The sequence below is a fragment of the Fukomys damarensis genome, unplaced genomic scaffold (genome assembly GCF_012274545.1).
Source record: "Fukomys damarensis isolate Sample0158 unplaced genomic scaffold, DMR_v1.0_HiC HiC_scaffold_16, whole genome shotgun sequence".
NCBI lineage: Eukaryota > Metazoa > Chordata > Mammalia > Rodentia > Bathyergidae > Fukomys > Fukomys damarensis.
In genome coordinates, this window is record NW_022900928.1 from 6,755,720 (window position 1) to 6,776,677 (window position 20,958).

Consider the following 20,958-nt stretch of genomic DNA (forward strand, 5'->3'; position numbering starts at 1 on the left):
TTTTTTGTACCAGGGGTCAAACTCGGGCCCTTGCACTTACGAGGCAGGACATGAAACACTGAGCCGAGCCCAGCCCCTCTTGTTAATGTTTTGACAGCTTTCTGATTTGTGGTTAAGGACATGTGGACAACGTCGAGCCCGTGGTCACCAGTGACGTCCTCCAGATCCCCTATTCATAGCTCTATCTGGTTGTGCCCCCTAATAGAATTCAGGCCTGTTTCCCACTGAAGAACATTGTTTCCTACACTTAGAATCACAGTACTTAGATAGTAGTTATTATAGACAAGTAGCAAGTTTCACGGTGGCTGGAACTAGAACTGTGAAAACATTTATGGCCCTGCTTTCAAAGCACTTTGTTAGTCTTACTTCTTGAGTATCACATGCAGTGGAACTTGGATTTTCTTTTGTTGCATCAACTTGAGAGTGCTCCTTGTTTTCCAAAACACTTTCCTAAGGGGAGGGGGAGAGAAAGAGAGAGAGAGAGAGATCATTAAAAATCAGAGGAATACACTCAACAAGCATATCCATTTGGCTGTGATAACACATGATACAATGGCAGTCATGCTCACAAAACAAAAGAAACAACAACAACAAAAAAATTGTGTATGTCGAGATCCTAAAAATTGTGTCTTAAAATTCTTAGCTTTGAAATTAAACACAATAATTTCTATCCAATTTTTCATTGGCATATCTAATGGGACTCCTGTCACACTGAAAATATTTACTTTTGAAATAGTAAGATTTTATTTTAAAGATTCTGGTCCCTCAAAAGGGAGGAATTCAGTCTTTTCTCTTTATAAATCTCTAGGAAATCTGAGAAACAAATGTACGCCTCACTGTCTCAACAAAAAGATTTTAACACCACCTTGTAAATTTAATATAGAATTATTTTCATACTGTCGCTTCACCAACCAAGCTTTGCTTTATATCTCTGTGAATCTTCAATGTTATTCTCAAATTCTGGGCTTGAAGAGAACTTCATTTAATAGAGAAAGACTCCACAACAATTTCATGTACCTGTCAGTGTAGATAGGTCTAAGATTCTCCTTTCAAATGTATGCTTACTTGGGCGAATTTCTGATAGACAAAAAGCAAGTTCAGTGAATTCTCTTCCTGAGTGTGGAACTTAGACCACAGTGCATCACAGGTGAGGAAGACATGAAGTATCTAACCACTGGGGGCCCAAAAAGATAAAGGCAAAGGTGCAGTTTAGTCAGAGGATCTAAAACATTCCCAAGGTTTTCAATTATTCTACTTCCTACAAGGTATTTACCTAATTTTCTTCATATTTATTTTCAAATTCATTGGCTGAAATCCAGAAGGCATGAGCCTCTCCTTTGCTCTGTAATTCCTTTTCATCCTTTAATCAGAGCACCTACCTCTGCTCCTCCCCTGGTTTCTTCTCTGGGAGTAATAAATAAATAAATAAATAAAGATAATGGGAAAACAACATTTCTCCTCTCTGATCCTATTAACTCTTGTAAATAAGCCTTGGAACTAGCATTTAAATTAAGCCAAGGAGCAAACCTGCTCTGCGTGAGATGCCTTTGGTGGTTGCACAAAGCAGACAGGCGCTGTTTTCCTCCTCTCAGAGTTTGTTTAATCTGTTACTCAAATCCCTTTAACGCATGCCAAGCACAAGAGAACAAAAGCTGATTGCTATGTCCTGTGAAATGACGAAGCTCAATTCTATTTAGTACAAAAAGAAGAGGAACGGTGGAAAAGATCTTCAGAAATGCACCTCTGAACGGCTAAGCAGGAATGGAGAGGACGCAGCAGGTGAAGGAAATCGTTGGAAACAGACACACACACACACACACACACACACACGCACACACGCACACACACGTGCCAGTTGCTAGCAGGAAGACTTACAGAGTATGAGAACAGTAAGTATGAAAAATGCTGACAAGCATAGAGCCACAAAATTGAGCTACAGAAATTTCTTTTGAATTTATTTGCCAAAAGGGATTGCCATGCATGTGGCAAAAAGACTTCTTATTTTTTCTGTTTTGGGGGGTACCGGGGTTCGAACTCCAGCCCTTGCAAGGCAGGTTGCGGGACCACTGAGGCAAACTCCACCTCATAGAAAGACTTCTGCATCGTCTGTGCACGATCAGCACAATACAGCAGCAGCGTGGGGACGGAACAGCACGCAAATTAGCATTGTGAGGCCAGGGAAGAAGCGACTAAAGCAACCGAGTGAATGGTGACGGTGTTGACGACTTAACGGAGATCAGGCACGGATCATATATCTAAAGCCTTTAAAAGTTAGGCTTGATGAAATTCAAGGAGTTCCACAGATCCAGAGAAGCCTGAAGAAACACGTTTCCAGTAAAAAGAACGACTGTATTTTCAACAGAATTTTAAGCAACTGTGCCATCAGATAGGTACTATCGGGTAGCAGTGCCAGGAAGAAAATCACTCTTAACAAGCGTCAAGGAGCTATTTATTCCAGCTAGAATCTCCTGAGCATCCACCGTGTTTCTTCCCACGACTTCAGCTTAACAGATGCTTTGAAGAAACAGGTGACAAAGGACAGAGGGAAGAAACAAACCCGAGTACCAAAGGAGAATCCCGTCTCCCCTGGGAGTCTCAGTAAGAACAGCCAGGGCTGCAAAAAACACAAAGGAAGGATTAAATCACGCTAACAGGGAAGGAATACTTTTAGGGTGCTTTGTTTCTGTCAAGCAATCAGATACCTGGATAAGTAGTCTCAACATTGCCTTATGAATTTCTTTTAATAGCAGCATGAAAGGGACTAGAAAACATAGATTCTTGCAATAAGTGTTATTATTTCTCAATGCTGTTTCTCTGTCTCAATGTTTTCCTGCGTGGATACCATACACCAGCACAATCACAGTACTCAGGACGTATTTATTCTGTGTTTGGCGGTTCTCCATTTCGCATTACACCGAAAATATCGTGATGCGCACTGACCCTTTTGCCACCAGAATGCTTTTCGTTCTCACCGCTGTTGTCAACGTTCAGCCCAACAGTCAGCCATTCAGTGGGTCGGTAGCTACTGAAGCGAATATGAGTCCTTAGTCATTGCCTCTGCCATGGAGGTACACACTGTGCAATAATGTACTCTCCGTACCTTTCTTTTCATCATTTCTCTACAATACATTTATTAGGATAAAAAGAAAATAAGAATTGTATTACAGGCGATGCTTCTTCTTGGTTGAAAACAATCTTTCCAAAATTTGCCAGTTGTATATATTTTCAGCTATATGGGTCAATAAACTGTGATTGTGTATAATTCTGTAACAGAATTGTGTTTAGAACTCGGGCCAGAGACTGAAAAGCAGAGCACTTGATCTCAGAGAGTTCCCTCTTTCTCTTCAGGCAATGTTTCTCATCCCTCCTGCTCTCCTGGTGGGTGTTGATGTCTTTGCTGACTATTTTGTCCCATGGCTTGAAACATAGTAAGCACTATTTGATGTATCAAACTGCCTGCTCTCTTCAGGCTATGAGCCGATTAGCAGCTGTATCCTTGAAGCTCACCTGGTCAGATTAAGAAGGCTACAGTGGCTGAGCAAGCTCATTACCGCAGGATTCTTTTTGCCCAGTTCTTTCCTCAAGGTTCACACATCCCAATCTTTGCGAGCAACTTTTGTCTCTGTCTGCCCCGGGCTTGTCTCACCAGTCCTCTCTACACGGTGAATTCTTGCAGCTCTACCAATAATTCCCTTTCATTTAACACAGACAAACCCACTGTTTTTTATGCTGGACAACTCTGGCTGATGCATGTGGCCAAATCATTAAGCTGAGATTCTCAACACAGTGGAAGTTGAGACCCCATGGGACCAAGAGGGGAAAAACCTAGGAGCCAGAATTACTGCATTTTAGGGTGTCTGATAGAGTTCTACAAATACAACTGTAAGATTGATAAATTTGTGTGGTGCTTATTTATCTGTCTCATTCTGGTGCCCCTATTAGAAGGTTTGGTGCAAGATAAAAGGGTCTTCATCCGTTATTAAGTTCACAGAAAGCAGAGTGTAATATTAATACACCTTTCCTCTTTTGTAAATTTTCCCAAGCCTACATCTGTGATAATCTATTAAATTACACAGGTGCCTGGCTTTTGACCTTTTATATTAAATACTAAAATTATCTCAATTTTCTTTCAGGATTAAAATAATCTATATTAATTACTTTTTAACACTGAGAAGAAATTATATATTACTTTACCATTTGAGCACCAATGCATAAAAAGCTAAGTTCATTTAAATTTTTAAAACATACTATTTAATTCAAGAACTGATTGCTCTTAACCTTACTGAATATAATATTTTATACAGGTGTTTTCTGTCAATGAAATGAATTTTGTAAAAAAAAAAGAGAGAGAGAAAAGAAGCCTTATTGAATATGTTGAATAAACAACAGGATGAGAACTGACCCTTGGGGAAGGTCTATATTTTGGTGACAAAGAAATTTGGATTCCAAGCTAGGATGAGCATTTAAATAAGAGAGGACTTTGAGCAATTTATCTGACTTTGCAAGACCTCTGTTGCCTGCTGCTCTATCAAAGGAGGTTAAAAAAACAAAACAAAACAAAACAAAAAAACATTGAAACTTCATTTGTTTTGCACTGGGAAAACCGAATGACTGTTACAGAAAACTGAAGCATGACCGTTATAGAAGGCTAAATGGTGGACATTGGTGTCCCCCAACGTGGGAATCTAGATAAGGACAGAGCCCGGGAGACCTTCCCCGTGGACCCAAAGGAGGAAACAAAAAGCTAATTCTCCTCTGGCAACATGCCGGCATATTGCAAGTTCCAGAGAAAAAGTTAACAGCTGAGATCAGTTTAGAGAAGTATTTATCTCAGTACACTTTGCAAATAAGGAGAAACGGATGGATGGATTGTTCTCTAACCTAATTGCTTGCTCCCTTGCCTAAGCTGAACACAAGCAAGGTGAGCAAAACAACTCAAGGCTCTTTGTCCACTAGAGGCAAGAGCCTCCTGCTCCCTCTTTCAAAATTGTCCCTGTGTCTTCCATCTCCGCTCATCCCCTTCGATTCAGCATTCCTAGCAGGCTGGTTTCCTGCCTCTCAAAAGAGACATATGAGTATCTCCTATGGGAAAGGACACGATGAAGTTAAGGTCTTGAGATGAATGTATACCATGTATTTCTCATCATGCGTTGTAAAACAGAATACTTTGTAGAGGTCATCTTACAACACAAGCAATCTCTTTTCCCACAGTTCTGCGGGCTCCAAAGTCAGTTTCTGGTGAAAACCTTCTTTAGTGTTACAATTTCACTGCACAGAGAAAAGAAGATTTCTGGTTTCTCTTCTCATAAAAGCAACAATTCAGCCAGATCATGGCCAACCCCTATGATGCTAACATTTAATTTAAATTACTTCCCTCAAGACCTTATCTCTAAAAATACTCCTATTTGCTTTTGGAGCTTCAACATTTGACTTTTTCCAGGACACAACTAACTCCACAGTCTTCTGTATTGTACGTATGGGCCCTTAAAACTGTCATGAGTGTCCTTGTCCCATGGGGTGGGGGAGAGAGAAGTGTAGGGATGGATGGAGTGGAGGAGTAAGGCAGCCATAGATACAGAAATGCATTAGAGGTTGGAAGTAGCATGAAATAGATGCTCCCCTAAAATCAACAAAGACATTGCAATTCTACCAGATTTCCAATGTTTCACTTCTCGCTATGTGAGAGAATATACAGCTGTTGTGTTCAGCTCCAAGTTTGTGCCAATTTGTTAGCAAATTAAAACAACTGCACTTTAAACAATTTAGAAAGTGTCAGGAAACGCATTCTCCTACGTCTTGCACACTGTTCAGGATCCTGCTCAAGACGAAATTATTTCAGTTTCCTCAAGAGAATATCTAAGACTGTGTCCTGTGTTTTTCTAATACAGAAGCCTAAAGCCTTTCAAACATTGCTCAAAACCTGTGATAAGTACCATGAATGCCTTCATTAAGGATGTCATTTCCTAAATGAGTATTTATTTGATGTTGTCAAGAATTGTGGAAGAAATAAGATACTACTCCTTCACATGAATTGTCAGATGGCATACATGCTATATATGTATTTTCTCTGTTTTAAATGAATGTTTCTATAGTTTGTACATTTTAATAAGCTTGAGGGAATCAGAAGACATGCTGTATAAAGTTCTTTCCTTTCAATCCCCAGTGCCCCCAAAGTCATAATAATGAAAAAGAAAGAAAGAAAGAAAGATCTTTTCTTAGCAATAGAATAAGCCAGAAGAATAATATAATCAGAGGGCATAAATGTGGCTAATATGTACAAATTGAATTCTGAACTCCCAAGTGCCCAATTGCAGTAAATATTCATACACACAGGAATTCAGGTCTGGACATAGATTTCATCTATCTATGTATATAAATAGATATCATTTTACATGTATTAATGTATATTTTCCAATTTGTAAGTGCTTTCAACACATCTTCTTTGTCTTCAGACAAAATGAGATGGAATTAATTTCTGAAGAAAGTGGATTAACAATAAACAGGTTTTATCACTTGAAATGAAAAATAGGAGAAAAATGAAATCATGGTTATTACGGAAACTCTCAACCAGGAGGGACCCTGGCTCTGGAGAATCAGGAAAAGACAGAGCCTGAGTCCTGTCTCACTTAAAGCAGGTGGAGGGTACAAAGGGTTCAACCATCGGAAATGATGAGTCACAAAGGCCGATCCTGAAAAGGACAGTCCTACCACCTCAACACATGCAGCGGAATGCAGTCCTCACACTCTGGGCCACATGTTCCTCTTGAAAAGTGTCATGGAGATGAATGACAGTGTTTGAATTGTTATTTTGTGTAACTGTCTTAATTTAGTTTTCATGTGTCTTGACCCAAATTGAGATTGTGAATATTTTGTTTTGTTTCATTATGTTTTTGAGGCAGGGCCTCACTATGTAGTTCAGGCTGGCCTTGAACCCACTGCAAACCTCCTGTTTAAGCCTCCTGAGTGCTGGGATCACCTGGCTGAGATTGCAAACATGATAAAAACCATCAACACCTCCTTTATCCCATAATTTTTGACTAAAACCAATCTAAAAGGAGATGCTTTATACTATTTCCTTAAAAGTGGCAGACACATCAGAGAACTCTTGCAACCCTGCATCTATTCAGTGGCAGGCAGGGCAGCAGACATTCAGGATTATATTTTAAAACAGAAACTGAGGCTTTGAGGAGGCCACAGGTCACCAAAATCAAGCAGCATTTGGATGAGGTAGGTGATGGCACAGCCCAGGCTGTGAGACTCCAAGTTCTTTGTTTCAGATCTCAGCACAAGAAACAGGTGCCTGTCATCCTGGCTTTCCAGGAGGATGGGGCAGGAGGTTAATTTGCAACTAGGAGATCAAAACAAGATGAGAGAGACAGAGATACATAGGTGATAGTTTTGGTTTAGAGTGTTTACGAAAATAAAAGAAAAGTGAAAGGACCATGCTGCTTTGCTATAAATCCTTACCTCGAGGGTGGGTAATTTTGTGTAATAAAAGTAGTTAAAGCACAGCCTTTAGAGCTAGATTAGTTCCCTCTACTTTGCTTCTTATATGACTAATGTCTTGCTGATCCTTCTGCAGAAAATGTACACACCTCGGTTCCCACGTCTTCTGCTGCCTCACCAAGAAGCACAGGGACAACACACTTCTCCTTGGGGATCCCTCTGTTCCCTGCCCGTAGGTTAGCTCCTCAGTGATGTCATTAACCAGAAACTCAAAGTTTCCTGCCCTTCTGTTTCTTACCTTCCCTCCAGCTTCACAGTGTTTGCCAAAGTCAGATAATGACTAGCAGGGAAAAATCAAATCTTGGGGGATTCTGAGTAGTAATGTTATCTCTAAATAAGAGCTGAGAAATCACCCCCTGGAAGCTAAAAGACTGACTTGCTTATTACAAAAAATCAAATCTTGGATCTCATTCAAATATCCCTTTGGTGTAATGAGTTGCGAAACGTGGTAAATAATCTGATTAAGCACGAAGCCAATTATGAGAAATTGCTGTATTCATATGATCCCCTCCTAACAGACCTTGGGAAGTCTGTGTTCCAGACCAGTCCACATCGTCTGCTCTTTGGTTTTGTTCAGTTTGCTCCTCCCATCCCAATTTGCTTTCTCTAGTGACTGTCAGATCCTGAGTTCTGCTCACACTGGGAGGCTGAGTGAGTTCCCTTCATTCTGAACACTCCTCGAAGAAGATAACAGGAGGGAAGAGGGAATCTGTGATATTAATGATGGCAAGATAAAGGCTCAGCCTCATTCAAAGACAGTGGTGTGAGGGATTTTGGTGGTTCGTGTGTACATTGGCCTCCAAAGTTGTGCATTGAGGGACTGGTCTGTAAGGTGATGGAGTCACGCAGGCTCTAAAGTCACCAGTGTTTTAATCCATTCATGGATTCCTAGTTTGATGCATTGCTGGGAGGTGCTGGCCCACTGAAGGGTGGGAGTCATGGAGGTGTGACGCGCAGATGAGGTTTGTCCCTGCCCTTTTATTCTCTAGTTCTCTCTCTTTCTCCCTCCCTCTCCTCCTGCCCCTCCTCCTCCCCCTCCTTGATTGCCATGAGTTGAGCAGTTGTGCTTGCCTGGACACCTGCACCAAGATATATTAGCTCCCCTGGGGCCCAGAGAAAACAGACTTGGTGCAGTGCAAACAGAAAGCTCTGCTATCATAAGACAAAGTCAATCTTTTCTCTTTTAGGCTGTTTTTCCCTCTTTTATGTTGGTAGCTAGGATAAAAAGATGACTAACAGAATGGTATTAGAGTAAAAGTTGTACAACTTTTATAGTATATCTTCACGGAAAGGATACTGACGTACGCAGGGTGCATTACAATCTCTATTTTTTTAAAAAAATGTAGAAACTCAGCAATTATTTCATTTTCAGTGAGAAAGTTAGTTTCCAGGATAGTAATATTCTACTGTTAGTGTAACAAATATATAACACATTCAGTGACTCATACGAATTCATTGTCTTAGAAGATCTCCTGGTCAAATGTCTCACATGAGCCTCAGTGGGATAAAATTAAGGTGTTAGTGTAGTACGATTTTTCTGGAGACACCGGGGAGGAATGCACTATCTGTCCTTTCTCAGCTTTAAGAGTCAACACATGATCTTTGAGTCTGTGCTCTCCGCCTTCATTGTCAGGCCTTGCCTCACTGAATGGATTCACGCCCTGCATGGTACCTGCTCCCTCCACCCTCCGTCACCAAGTGCCAGGTCCCCAGTCATTCCTCTGAGCTCACCCAGAAAATCTAGGGTCATCCCCACAGTTTAAAGTCAGTTGACTGCAATTTTAATTCCTTTTGTCATAAAATCTTACTAACTCCACCATATTATTTTTAACCTTAAAAAATTCGTAAAGAATTTATGTGTGCAAGAAGAAATGGTAATAGATCTTTTAAAACTTTTAAAAGCAGGATTTTTAATAGAACTAGTATACATCAAATGTTGAGAATACAAATAAAGCCACCATTTAAAGACAAGTACATAATTTAAGAGTACTAATATTAAAAAATAAAGAATAGTGCAACCAACTTAACACTTTGGGATAGTAATCCAAATAAAAGAGGAAAATACTGATAGAAAAGAAAGGAGAAAAATGTGTAAGAAAAGAAAACAAAGTCAGAATATTAAAACTATTTGACCCTAGCAATACAATACACAAGTTTCCAAGGAATATGGATAGGCACACATAAACACTTCAGAACGAAATGGTGTAAATGTATGTGCAGTGTCGTTTAGAAAGAGAAAGGCCAGTGGTGCAGTTCATTGGCAGCTGCTTGGCTAGCTAATACAAACTTTGTATTCTCCCTCAGAACCTCAGAAATAAATGCAAAAGTTCAGTAACACCACAGACAGTTCAAAGTGAATGCATAGGAACAGAACAAGCTGGATTCCTAGAAAAATATTACTGTGCAGTGTTGTGAAGCAAAAAGGGAAAGCTCTTATTAAAACATATCTGTAATACAGCAAGAAAAAACACACCATAGACAAAAGCTGTGAGTAGTTATCTACAAGGAAAAGCATTGTAACCAAATATATAAAAGATCCTCACAAATCAGTAAGTAAATGATCATTTTTAAATAAGGAAAAGGCAAAGACATGGCCTTATCTCAAATTGCAACCAAACTTTCAAAATCAAGATGAAAGTACAGGTTAATAGTTAAGCAAGTGCAATGTAAGATGAGTAGCTACCATTTTCCACTCGATTGGCAAAATTTAAGATCCAAATATTAAGTGTTGTTGGTAAATATTTGGTATAGAGCAAGAGTAATGGATTCACAATGCTCATAAAAACACCCATTTTTGTAAAAAAACAAAAACAAAGATGAAAGCAGTCTGTCCCCAGCTCATGAGGCTGATAGGTACAGGGTCTTTCATATGCAAACCTCCCCACCATTCTCTCCTCTAAGCTACATTGTGTGTGGTCAGGGAACAAAACAGATTTGGGCTCAAACTCATTCAAAAAACTGCAAAAGAAAAAGCTGATCTCGATCTACTCTTACTGTCCACCAGCCGGAGAAGGGAGAAATAGGCTCTTCTGTGACCTGATGCTGCAATTCAGTAATGAGAATTAACTGAACTATTACGATGGGCAACAAACAGGAACACCCTAGAAAGAACGGAAGCATGCACAGCTTAGACAAAAATGTTTGGTGTAAAATAGTTCCAAAAATTGGACTATTTTTTTGGGGTAACCCTTTCGGGGCCCCTCCTGTCTCTCAGGAGCTATTCATTCCCCATTTCTTATTCCACATTCCTATTCCCCATTCCTATGCCCTAATAGATTTTCCTAGTCTTAAAAAAAAATAGATTAAAAAAAATTCAAATACAAGAAACGCAAATAAATCAAAAGTCTCTCTATCAAAGAATAGTGTGTATAGGAAAAATGCACACATCCATGTCAGAAAAGGACAGGAATCACATACACAAAATTTAGGACAAAAATTATGCTTCAGTACCCAGTACAAGTGAGTAATAACATTGCGTGTGTGGGTATGTGTGTGTGCGTGTTGTGTGGGTCTTTATGTGGTGACAGGGATTGAACCCAGGGCCTTCACACTGAGCTACATCTCCAGCCCTTAAATTTTTTTTGAGACAGAGTCACACTGAGTATGAAGTTACACTAAATGTCCCAAGGGCGAGAGTTTGTCACCCTTCTATTTCACTCTCCACTGTGCTGAGTGGAGCACACACCACTGTTGGCTCTAATCATGTTTTATGTTGGTTACGAGATTTGCATTTGCTGTTTTGCTATCATTTTCATATCTTACAGTAAAAACAAACAAAAAATACCCTATTTGGGCCGTTTACAAAATAGACCTGCTGACATAGAATGTGTTCTTCCTTCATTAAAAATAAAAAGGTTCATCAAACAAAGCACACAGTGCCAGAATGGTCTGTGAAAATGTATACAGACATGTCAGCCAAAATTCCTGCAAGAAAACATGGAAGGGATCTTTCCTACTACAGGAGATTATGGGATACGTCCTTATTCTTGTAAAATTCTTTGCTTCTTTCATTTTATTTTTTCCCAGAAATAGCATAGATTGCTTTTCTAAAAAAAAACAAAACAAAAAAGACAAGAACAGATTAACACCAGTGAAAAGAATTATCAGCTCTCTGGTAGAGTAATTGTGGCTATGAATTAAAACCCCACCACAATCCAGAAGGACACATTCGAGTTTGAAATGACAAAGAGAGGACTTAGTGAAGGGATCTCAGAGAGTATAAAGTGAAGAGAAAGAATAACAAATTTTGTGGGAACTGGGAATAAGCCAGTTGCAGTAGCAGAAACGTCTCGTCAAGTAGTTCACAGACTTCCATTCCAAACCGGAAATACGGACTGTGCAGGGCTATCTAAATCCCGCCTTTCAGTTCCTCAGCAGCTAAAGATGATCCAACTTCACTCCCTGAAAATCTACTCCGTTAAAAGATCCCATTAGTAAAGATAACAACTACCAAAACTGAATGAAGAGATTCATACATATTTCTAAACTTCCTTTATAAATTGCATATCAGCAATGAATGATAAAGTAAAATTAACATAAATATCAATAATACACATTATTTATTTAGAAAGATTTTTTTTTTCAGTGCTGGGGATTGGATCCAGGGCCTCACACACACAAGGTAGGTAGGTGATCTAACACTGGGCATCCCCAGACATAAAATATTCTAAATTAATAATCAGAAATAGAATTTTAATGCTTCTGAAGTATTTTAATGATGAATATTGCTGTACTCAACTGAGTTGTTAACTAGTTCATTATTAATAAATGTTTATATGAATATTTCAAAAATGGCAAATCCATATTCATATCAGAAAGACTCATTTAGAAATAATCTATTTCTTTTAGTAATAATGGCTCTGGAATGATCAGTAAATATGTTGCTTATATAAAGCTGGATTGCTGAAAATTTTAATATCTTGGAACAATTCAAAAACTTGTTTCATATAATATGTGATGGTGTGTTGTATGTACTTTACATGCAGAAGAAGAAGGATGTATAAGTTAATTGGAAGAATACCTAGATATTTTTATTAAAATTCAAACCAATTTAATTTAAGTAGAGGTAATGATTTTTACTCCTTTTTATATTTGGAGGGGGGAATAGCAATAATATTTTAGAGAACAAATACTATGTGTCATAAAAAACCTTAATTAAGCATATTATATCCCAGCAATCAATCATACAACCTCTTACAATTAAGAAAATTATGATTTAGAGTTTAAGAAATTTGCCCAAATCTAACCAGGCAAGGAAATGATATTACCCACTTAAGTATATACTCATTAATATCAGTCAGTGCTAATACTGGACATTTACCAAACTCTATAAGGAAATGTATCCATATTTTAAGGCAATAACCTTAAATTATTTTATTTATCAAAAACCTTTGTTAAAATTTTATTCTTTCATTTCATTTTAATATAAATATAGAGAAATTTGAAATCACTAGCCTTTAATAGTTTTTAGCAACACAGAGTGTCCGATAACTTTCCAATTTCCAAGCTAATAATTACCTTAAAACAGGACTTCTTAAACAGATGTTCACTAACATTAAATTATCAGAATTCTTCTCATAAAGACTTCCATTGGCTAGGCCAGGGATTTAGTTCTGTGGTTCCACCACCTGCCTTGCAGGTGCAAGGTCCTGGTTCCATCTCTGGTACCAAAACAGAACAAAACAAAACTATTTCCATTGGTTTTATGAAATTATTAAAGTCTCCAAATTCCTAAATGATAGAAAATTGAATAAAAGAAATTCCCTGTTTAAACTGCCTAACCTTAATGTCTTTTAACACACAATATTTTTAGATTAGTAATGAATCTTGCATTCATTTGTTCATTGTTTCACAATCCACTTTGTCACTTTCACTTCAGTGGGACTAAATACATAACACCTGACTCCTAAAGGTGGAAAGGTTTGTCTTAGCTCACAGTTTGTGCAGGTTCCAGTCCACAGTTAATGGCTCCAAGGCTGGGTGGCCCGGCAGAGGGGCATCAGAGAGCAGAGCTGCTCATGGTACAGAGGCAGGAACCAAAATCCAGGGAGAAACCAGAGGAAGAAATCTTTCTGGGCTAGGTCTACAGTGACCCGCCTCTTAGGACCAGACATCACCTCCCAACATCACACTCAGCTATAAATTCACCAATGAGCCAACCCACTGATGAGTAACCTGACCCAAGGGCCTGGATGCCTTTCTCTCCATTCCCAGTTACTCTTCCAATCTTAAGCTCTTGAAATGCTCAGCACCAATAAACTCTCTTGTTCCCTTGTCTCTGTCTAACTGTCTCTAGAACGTTTCTCTTAGTCTTTCTCTTTATTCACACTTCTCTTTATGTACACTTGTCGGTGTACAGGTCCACAGACAGTGAGTGTGTCCATGTCCTGTGCTGAGAAGTTGTTCCCTGTGAGTGCCCTTCCTCTGCCCACCATCAGACTTCAGACTTCAGCTAGTTCTTTTCCTGTCAATTCCCATTTATCCTTGAAAGCACCAGTTCGATATAACCTTCAGTAATGTGCCTGCCCCAGCGTTCTCCTGGGGCTCTCTCTTATCAAAATGCTTTCACCTTTTGTTCTTTCAAAGATTTCCAAAAATGGATACACAGATGTCCTCGGTATTTATGGAGTATGGGTGCCAGCACCATTCTCTCAGATGCCAAAATCTATGGACACACTTATAAAAAAGTAACTGTACTTTTCATGTAGCCTACACACCTCCTCCTATGTTCTTCAATTCACTTCTATATTACACATAACCCCGAAGACAAAGTAAATGCTGCATAAATAGCTGTTATGCAGTACTGTTTAGGGAATTATGACAGAAAAAAACAGTCCATGCTCAGGACAGATTCAATTGTTTTGCACAATTATTTTGGTATCCAATTGTTTGTATCTACAGTCAGAGCCTGTAGATGTACAGGAACAATTGTTATTTTTATTGTAAATTTTTTAAATGTTGTAAACTGTATTCTCCTTTAGTACTAAAAAATCTATATTAGCTACAAATCATTTATTTGTCAGCTATATAAACCCCTACTAAGAACAGTGTAAACTTCAAAGATTCACTGTTTCACACTGGAATCCTTAAAATACAAGAAAAGCAGGGTTGGCTGCTATTATAAGTCAGTTATATCAACAGGACCCAGGGAAATACTTTCTGCCCTGTGATTTGCACAATGCACCCTCAGGGTGATGAGACCATGACCGCAGCAGGTTCCAATTTAATAACTTTACAAACCATTCAAATTATTCCATTATCTGTGCATTACCACTTACTTGCTTCTGTATTCTATCTACTGTAGTTCAATCAATACGATAATTTTTGAAGTCAATGGAATCCAAGAAAAATGTTAGTACTCATCAAAGACAGGTAGAAAAACCTAAGCAAACTGCTTTTAAGAGATAATGTTTGTGCAAGAAAATGAGAGGCCAGAATAAAGAGTGCTTGCAGGTGATTAAATATAGAATGAAAGTGCAAGAGCTGCAGCAAAACAGAACCCAGTCATGTTATGTATACGAACACCCAGCAGATAACGCTGCAGGGATGACGCAGAGAGGAAGATGTGGCAAGAGGCATGTAGAAGGATAGTAGCACTGCAATCAGGAGTGACTGTTCAAAGGAAGAAAAAAGGAGCTTTGATCTGAAACCCAGAGTGAGCTCCAGAACTCAGGATGTGGGGACTGGCTCTTCTGGAGAACAACACAGAGACATAAAAATTGGAAGATGTTCATCACACTTCATTAGTAAATCATGAATGGAAGACAGTCTTTCTTGGACATTTCTAAAGTCTCATGAAATTATTTCAGTGACATGAAAAAGTAAAATACAAAATAATAGAGGAATTTTCCCAAATTAATCATCTTTTCTTATGTTTCTTCTTTCATCCCATTATAATACAAGTGCTGTAGAACCATGGTCATTTTTACACATTGAAATAGTAGACAGAAAAAAAAAATCAGATTTTAAAAAGAAACTGTGACATTTCATGTTCTCATTGTGGTATTTAGGCAGGTTTTACAGGACAGACCTAGAAATCACACCAAAATATTACAAACTGTTAAATGATATACTAAAATACATTCCAGGTTGTGTTACTCCAAGGTCATTTTTAAGAAGGTAAAATATGTGGCATTCGATCAAATGATATACCTTTCTGCTCACATCTCTGCATTTGGACAGTGCCTTCAAGAAACCTCTGAAACCAGGCCTCTGTGGAGTCAGCTTCAGTGCTGTGCCTGAGAAAGCATCCAGCTCAGTAACTCAGTGAACTACATGGATTCCTCAAGCAGTTCCCCACCAAGTAATACTGTTCAACATTGCTAACAATTTCATGTCATTTGCCCCTGTTGTCTTGTTGAGAAGTGTGCTATATACCTCCATGATAATATTTGCAAAATCAAATGAATCCAGCAGAGAAAATATTTATTCAATTAAAAATGATAAGTCCAATAAATGCTGCTCAAAAAAGGAATACAATGGCTAAAAAAAAAAATAAGTGAAAGTTTCTCAATGTCATTAACTATTAGGAAAATCTAAGTCCAAACTAAAATGAGATATCAGCTAAATCTTGCTAATAAGCTCAATAAGACATAAACAAGCAACAATGTGGAGGAAAAGGAATCCTTATTATACACGGTTGGTAGAAATGCAAATTAGTACAGCAACTACACAGGTTCACAAAAATACTAAAAATACTCCAGTTATCCTGTTTCTGATTTATAGACAAAGAAAGTGAAGTCAGCTTACCAAAGGAGTATCTGCATGTCCATGGTTACTGTGGTGTCTTTTGTAATACCTAAGCCACGGAATCAACCTAGGAGCCCATCAGTTGATGAATAAAGATAATGTGGCATATATCCACCGTGGAATATTATTCAAGTCATACAGAAGGCTGAAATGCTGCTCCAAAGTGAATGGAACTGAAGGACATTGTAGGAAGTAAAACAAGCCAGGTGCAGAATGAGAAATACCACTGTTTTCTCTCACATGTGGAAGCCAAATGTTTACCTTAGAATACTAAGTACTAGAGGTTGGAGAGTGAGCAGGGTGTGGTGGTGGATTTGATCCAGTGTGTCCTGCATTGTAATAGGACATGGAACCCACTGAGATGTACTGTTAACAAATATTAATTAAAAATACTAAAAAAATTAAAAAGTAGTGCCTCAGATGACTTAAATATGGTGTTTGTGTTACCTTAGGTTAAAAAAAGAGACACATACACAGTACACAGTAAATAGTTACTGATTTTATACCTTGTTCTAAAATAAAAATTAGATTATTTTACACTTTTATCATAGACTAAATGGCTCAACGTTTCTCTATTGCCAAAAAGGAAATAACTGTTGTGTTGTATGGAAGGAGAGAAGATTAGTACTCCCCTTGACAAAGAAATAACTATCAAGAGTAGGAAGAAGGATTCAGGCAAAACTATTCCCATGATGGGCATGGGAATCCCCTACCTATGCAAGACTAATGATGAAACATAAAAAGAGCAGGGAAATATTTTTTGTATCTGACATGAAATTTACCATCATGGCAGCCACTAAAAGTAATGCTTACTAAATATGGTAAGTGAGTTTCCGGATGTGCCAAGACTTTGGGAAAACCACAGTTGCTCGTGGACGAGACATAATTTAGTCCTGTACAACTGCCCCCTCCCTCAGACTTCTCCTTCACTAACTTATTAGCTCATTCATTCTTCAAAACTTCACTGAAGCTCACAATGTTCTGTGAACATTAAGGACCCCAAAATAACAAAGATGTGTCTGTCCCAGGTCCAGAAGTTTTGCTGCTCAGAATTAACCACAACCATGTTTGTTTGGTGGCATCACTGGGAAGTTCCCAGAAGCACCGTGGACATTAGTTGTTTTTGTTTGTTTGTTTGTTTGTTACCAAAGATCAAACTCAGGCTCTTGCTCTTGCAAGGCAGGTGCAGAAACACTGAGCCAAATCCCCAGCCCTTCTAGTTTTGATGTAAAATGGCAAACACTTGCACAGCTAGTAGTCTCTTACATTCCTGCCTGCAAGAACACAGCACTAACAGGGTACTTGCCCTAAGTGTGCTGTCCATGCCTTTTCTTATTCACTTCAATAGCTGCTGAGTTACTGTGATCATGATGGCCATTTCTGACATGATGTCATAGATACTTAAAGAAGGAAATTCCAAAAGTTAAGTACATCACTAACAACTAGAAGAGATCTGAATAGGAAATTATTGATTTAAACTACTCTATCCTGCCTAACAATTTTTTTAAATAATGTAAATTAGGAAACATTTCCAAAATGGCACCAAATGTGTATTGTCAAAGTAGAATAGTAATAAATTAATGTACTTAAAAATCACATTATATCATATATCTACAATTGTTCCAAAAACACTTTAGCAAAAAATTAAGACAAGGTAGGCTAAGTTATCCTTAATTGACTTATAGTAAAAATAAAGGTGAAAGGAAAGAGGAAAGTTATATGCCAGAGTAAGGAATTAAAAAGGGATGATACTGATTACTAAATTAACAGGCTTATTTATTGAAGTCCGAGACACTGAGAACAACTTATTTTTACTTCATGAGGACATACATTTCTCTTTGAGTAATTCTTAAATATTTGATTTGTTAAATGCAGAGAATCTCATAATGTCCTCAATGAGACACAGACCTCTGACATTCTTAAAAGGAAGTCAAACAGAAAATAGCAGCATTTTAAAAAAATTGTTTGACCATTTGTATTATTTTGTGAGCTTTGATAAGTCATCTGTCTACAAATACTCAAAGGAAAAATAAAAGCATGAAGAACTATTATTAGTATTTTAACAAATATGGCTTTTAGTTTTTTATATATTTTACTGGACGATGTAACACCATACTTTTATGCTGAATACAAATATCTATGAATATAACTCTTGGTCAAGAATGCATTCACTATAATTTAATTGTTAAAAATATCAGCTATCACTTTTGATGAAGGTGAAATAAAATATTTTTAATCATATGTCTTATACTTTCTGATTTATATTTAAGCTTAACAAGTGAATTTTGAAGAGAAATATGGATTTGTGGGCATCATAATCTCCTGCAACTCCTTCCCTACAAATAGCTAGATTGTTCCACATTCTTAAAATGTAATTTAGGTGAGTTACATTGGATTTTTACATTAAGACAAAGTCATACAGTTCTTTACATTTTCATATATTAGTATTTAAATTTAAATAAAAATGTATTTAAAGTTTATGCAACTTGAAGATCTGTATAAAGTATAAACTATGGAACACTCAACAAAAATGACTCAAAAGTAATTGAAATAAAATCACAATTTATAGTAATTCCTTGTCAATTTTAATTGCACTCACATAAATTATTAATATTTTACATCATAATTTTAATATTCATAATATCTTACATTTCCACAGTTAATTCAGTACTATGGAGTGGAACAGACAGTAATCTTTCCCCTTCCTCCTAATTAGAAAAGGAAGGTCTATTGGAGGATCACTTCCACGAAGTGTTAGAGAGTAAATAACTATTTAACTTGCTAGTTTAATAATGTCTGATAAAACTTCTGAATTTTTTCCAGTTGTTTAATTTATAAAATGAGGACAGATTTGCTGCTCCAACACCAGGATGGTGAAATTCGGGAAAGCGGCTCCGGCATCAGATCTGCCTCCAGCCTGCCTGGGCCCAGTACCTGGGACCAGGTAGCTGCGCCCTCCCATGCAGGTGCTGCCATTGCTGCTCCAGCATCAGGAGGGTAGCCAGGCTGGCGCCACTGAGTACCCCCCTCAGACCTCCTGATTGTGCCAGTCCTTGGACCCACTCCACAGAGGCATAGCTGGCTATAAAGGGTAATTTTCTGAGCTCCCAAATTTGAACATCATTAAAGAAAGGGTGGGGGAAATCTGTAGCAGAACTGTCTGGAGTTCAACCCTGCAGGAGGTCAGGGAGCTCAATTTGGTACTTGCGGCCTGAGGTCAGTCTGCATCGTGGGGGTCTGCCATCGGCTAGCTGAGATAGGGGAATTTGGTTCTGCACATGGCTGCACACGATGTGTATTTATGACAGCAGAGAAATAGTCTGAAAGAGGCCCTTCAAAGTCATTTTTTGCCTTTTTTTTCTTTTCCTCATTCCACTCTGTAAATTGTTTTTTCTGTCCTCTTTCACAAACTCAGACTCTTGCTCCACCATATTGTCCCTCATCTCCCTTTCTGTTCCTGCTCCTGCCCTGACTCAGATTTCTTCTTTTATCATTTTTTTCTTTTTCTTAATGTTTTTTTTTCTATCATTGTGCCTCACTCAAGGGTCAGTAGTTTCAAGGGAAAGTGAGCCCCTCTTGCTGTTAAGCAGCTATATTCTTGTCCTTATACTTACACTCTGACTATCCCTTTTGAGTTTAACAGTTTCCTAAAGATTGTGTGGTCATTCTGTGTCCTCTGGCTTCACTTGAAACCTTCTCCAGTTCTTTTACTTATCTACTCTTCTTGTCCTAACACTGTCTAGGTTCCCATCCTGAATGGTAAATATGCTGTGCTGATGAGTTTGTTCACTGCAAACATATTTTAGATTGCTTCTTGATTTAAATTTAATTCACATAGTTTAAAGGTGATAGATTAATGATTACCACAAGTGATCAATTTGTAACTTGTGATTGATCCTATTGTGTTGATGATTGTATCAATTGGGATAAAGGATAGAGATCTATTTGAGGAGTTGTTTTCTCTGATATTGTGAAAATGAGAATGTCTATGAGTCATTAGAGAATCAAAAGCTAAAACACAACTATATCAGAAAGATTTAATAACCCATAGATTAAATCGAGGACAACCCAACAGCAAAAATAAAACTGAGAAAACACTTAAGAAAGACACAAAGATAGACTTCCAGTGGAAAATTCATATCACTGAATGCCCACACTAGAAAAACAGTGAGGTCAAATAAACAACATAATGATGAATCTTAAACTTCTAGAAAAACAACAGCAAGAAAAACCCAAACCTCGAACAAGAGAGGAAATTATAAAAATTAGAGCAGAAATCAATGCAATTGGAAACTAAGAAAATGATACAAAAAATAAATGAACTGAAGAGTTAGTTTTTTGAAAGAATAAATAAAATTGATAAATCCTTAGCAAACCTTATCAAAAAAGGAAAGAAAAGGCTCAGATCCATGCGATTAGGAATGAAAAAGGTGAAGTCACAACAGAAATCCAGAGGATTCTTTGAGAATCTTTACTGTAATAAAATGGAAAACACAGACGAAATGGACAGATTTCTAGATACTTATGAATTACCAAAGTGGAACAAAGAAGATAAAAACATTTTAAATAATCCAATTACAATCAGTGAAATTGAAAAGGTAATTTAAAACTTACCAACTAAGAAAAGCCCAGGTCCTGATGGATTCACTGCTGAATTTTACAAGACACTTAGAGAAGAACTAATGCCATTACTCTTCAAACTTT

General features: G+C 37.8%; 1 protein-coding gene and 1 pseudogene across 1 annotated transcript in view; one reads left to right on the top strand and one right to left on the bottom strand.

Annotated features, from left to right (window-relative positions):
- Luzp2 (leucine zipper protein 2) overlaps positions 1-20,958 on the bottom strand; it is a 226,892-nt gene that overhangs the window by 19,869 nt on the left and 186,065 nt on the right. The window contains exon 10 of the mRNA XM_010603363.1: positions 367-450. Within this exon, the coding sequence (XP_010601665.1) occupies positions 367-450 (84 nt within the window). The remainder of the gene's footprint in view (positions 1-366; positions 451-20,958) is intronic.
- Positions 16,853-16,971, top strand: LOC117286469 (annotated as a pseudogene).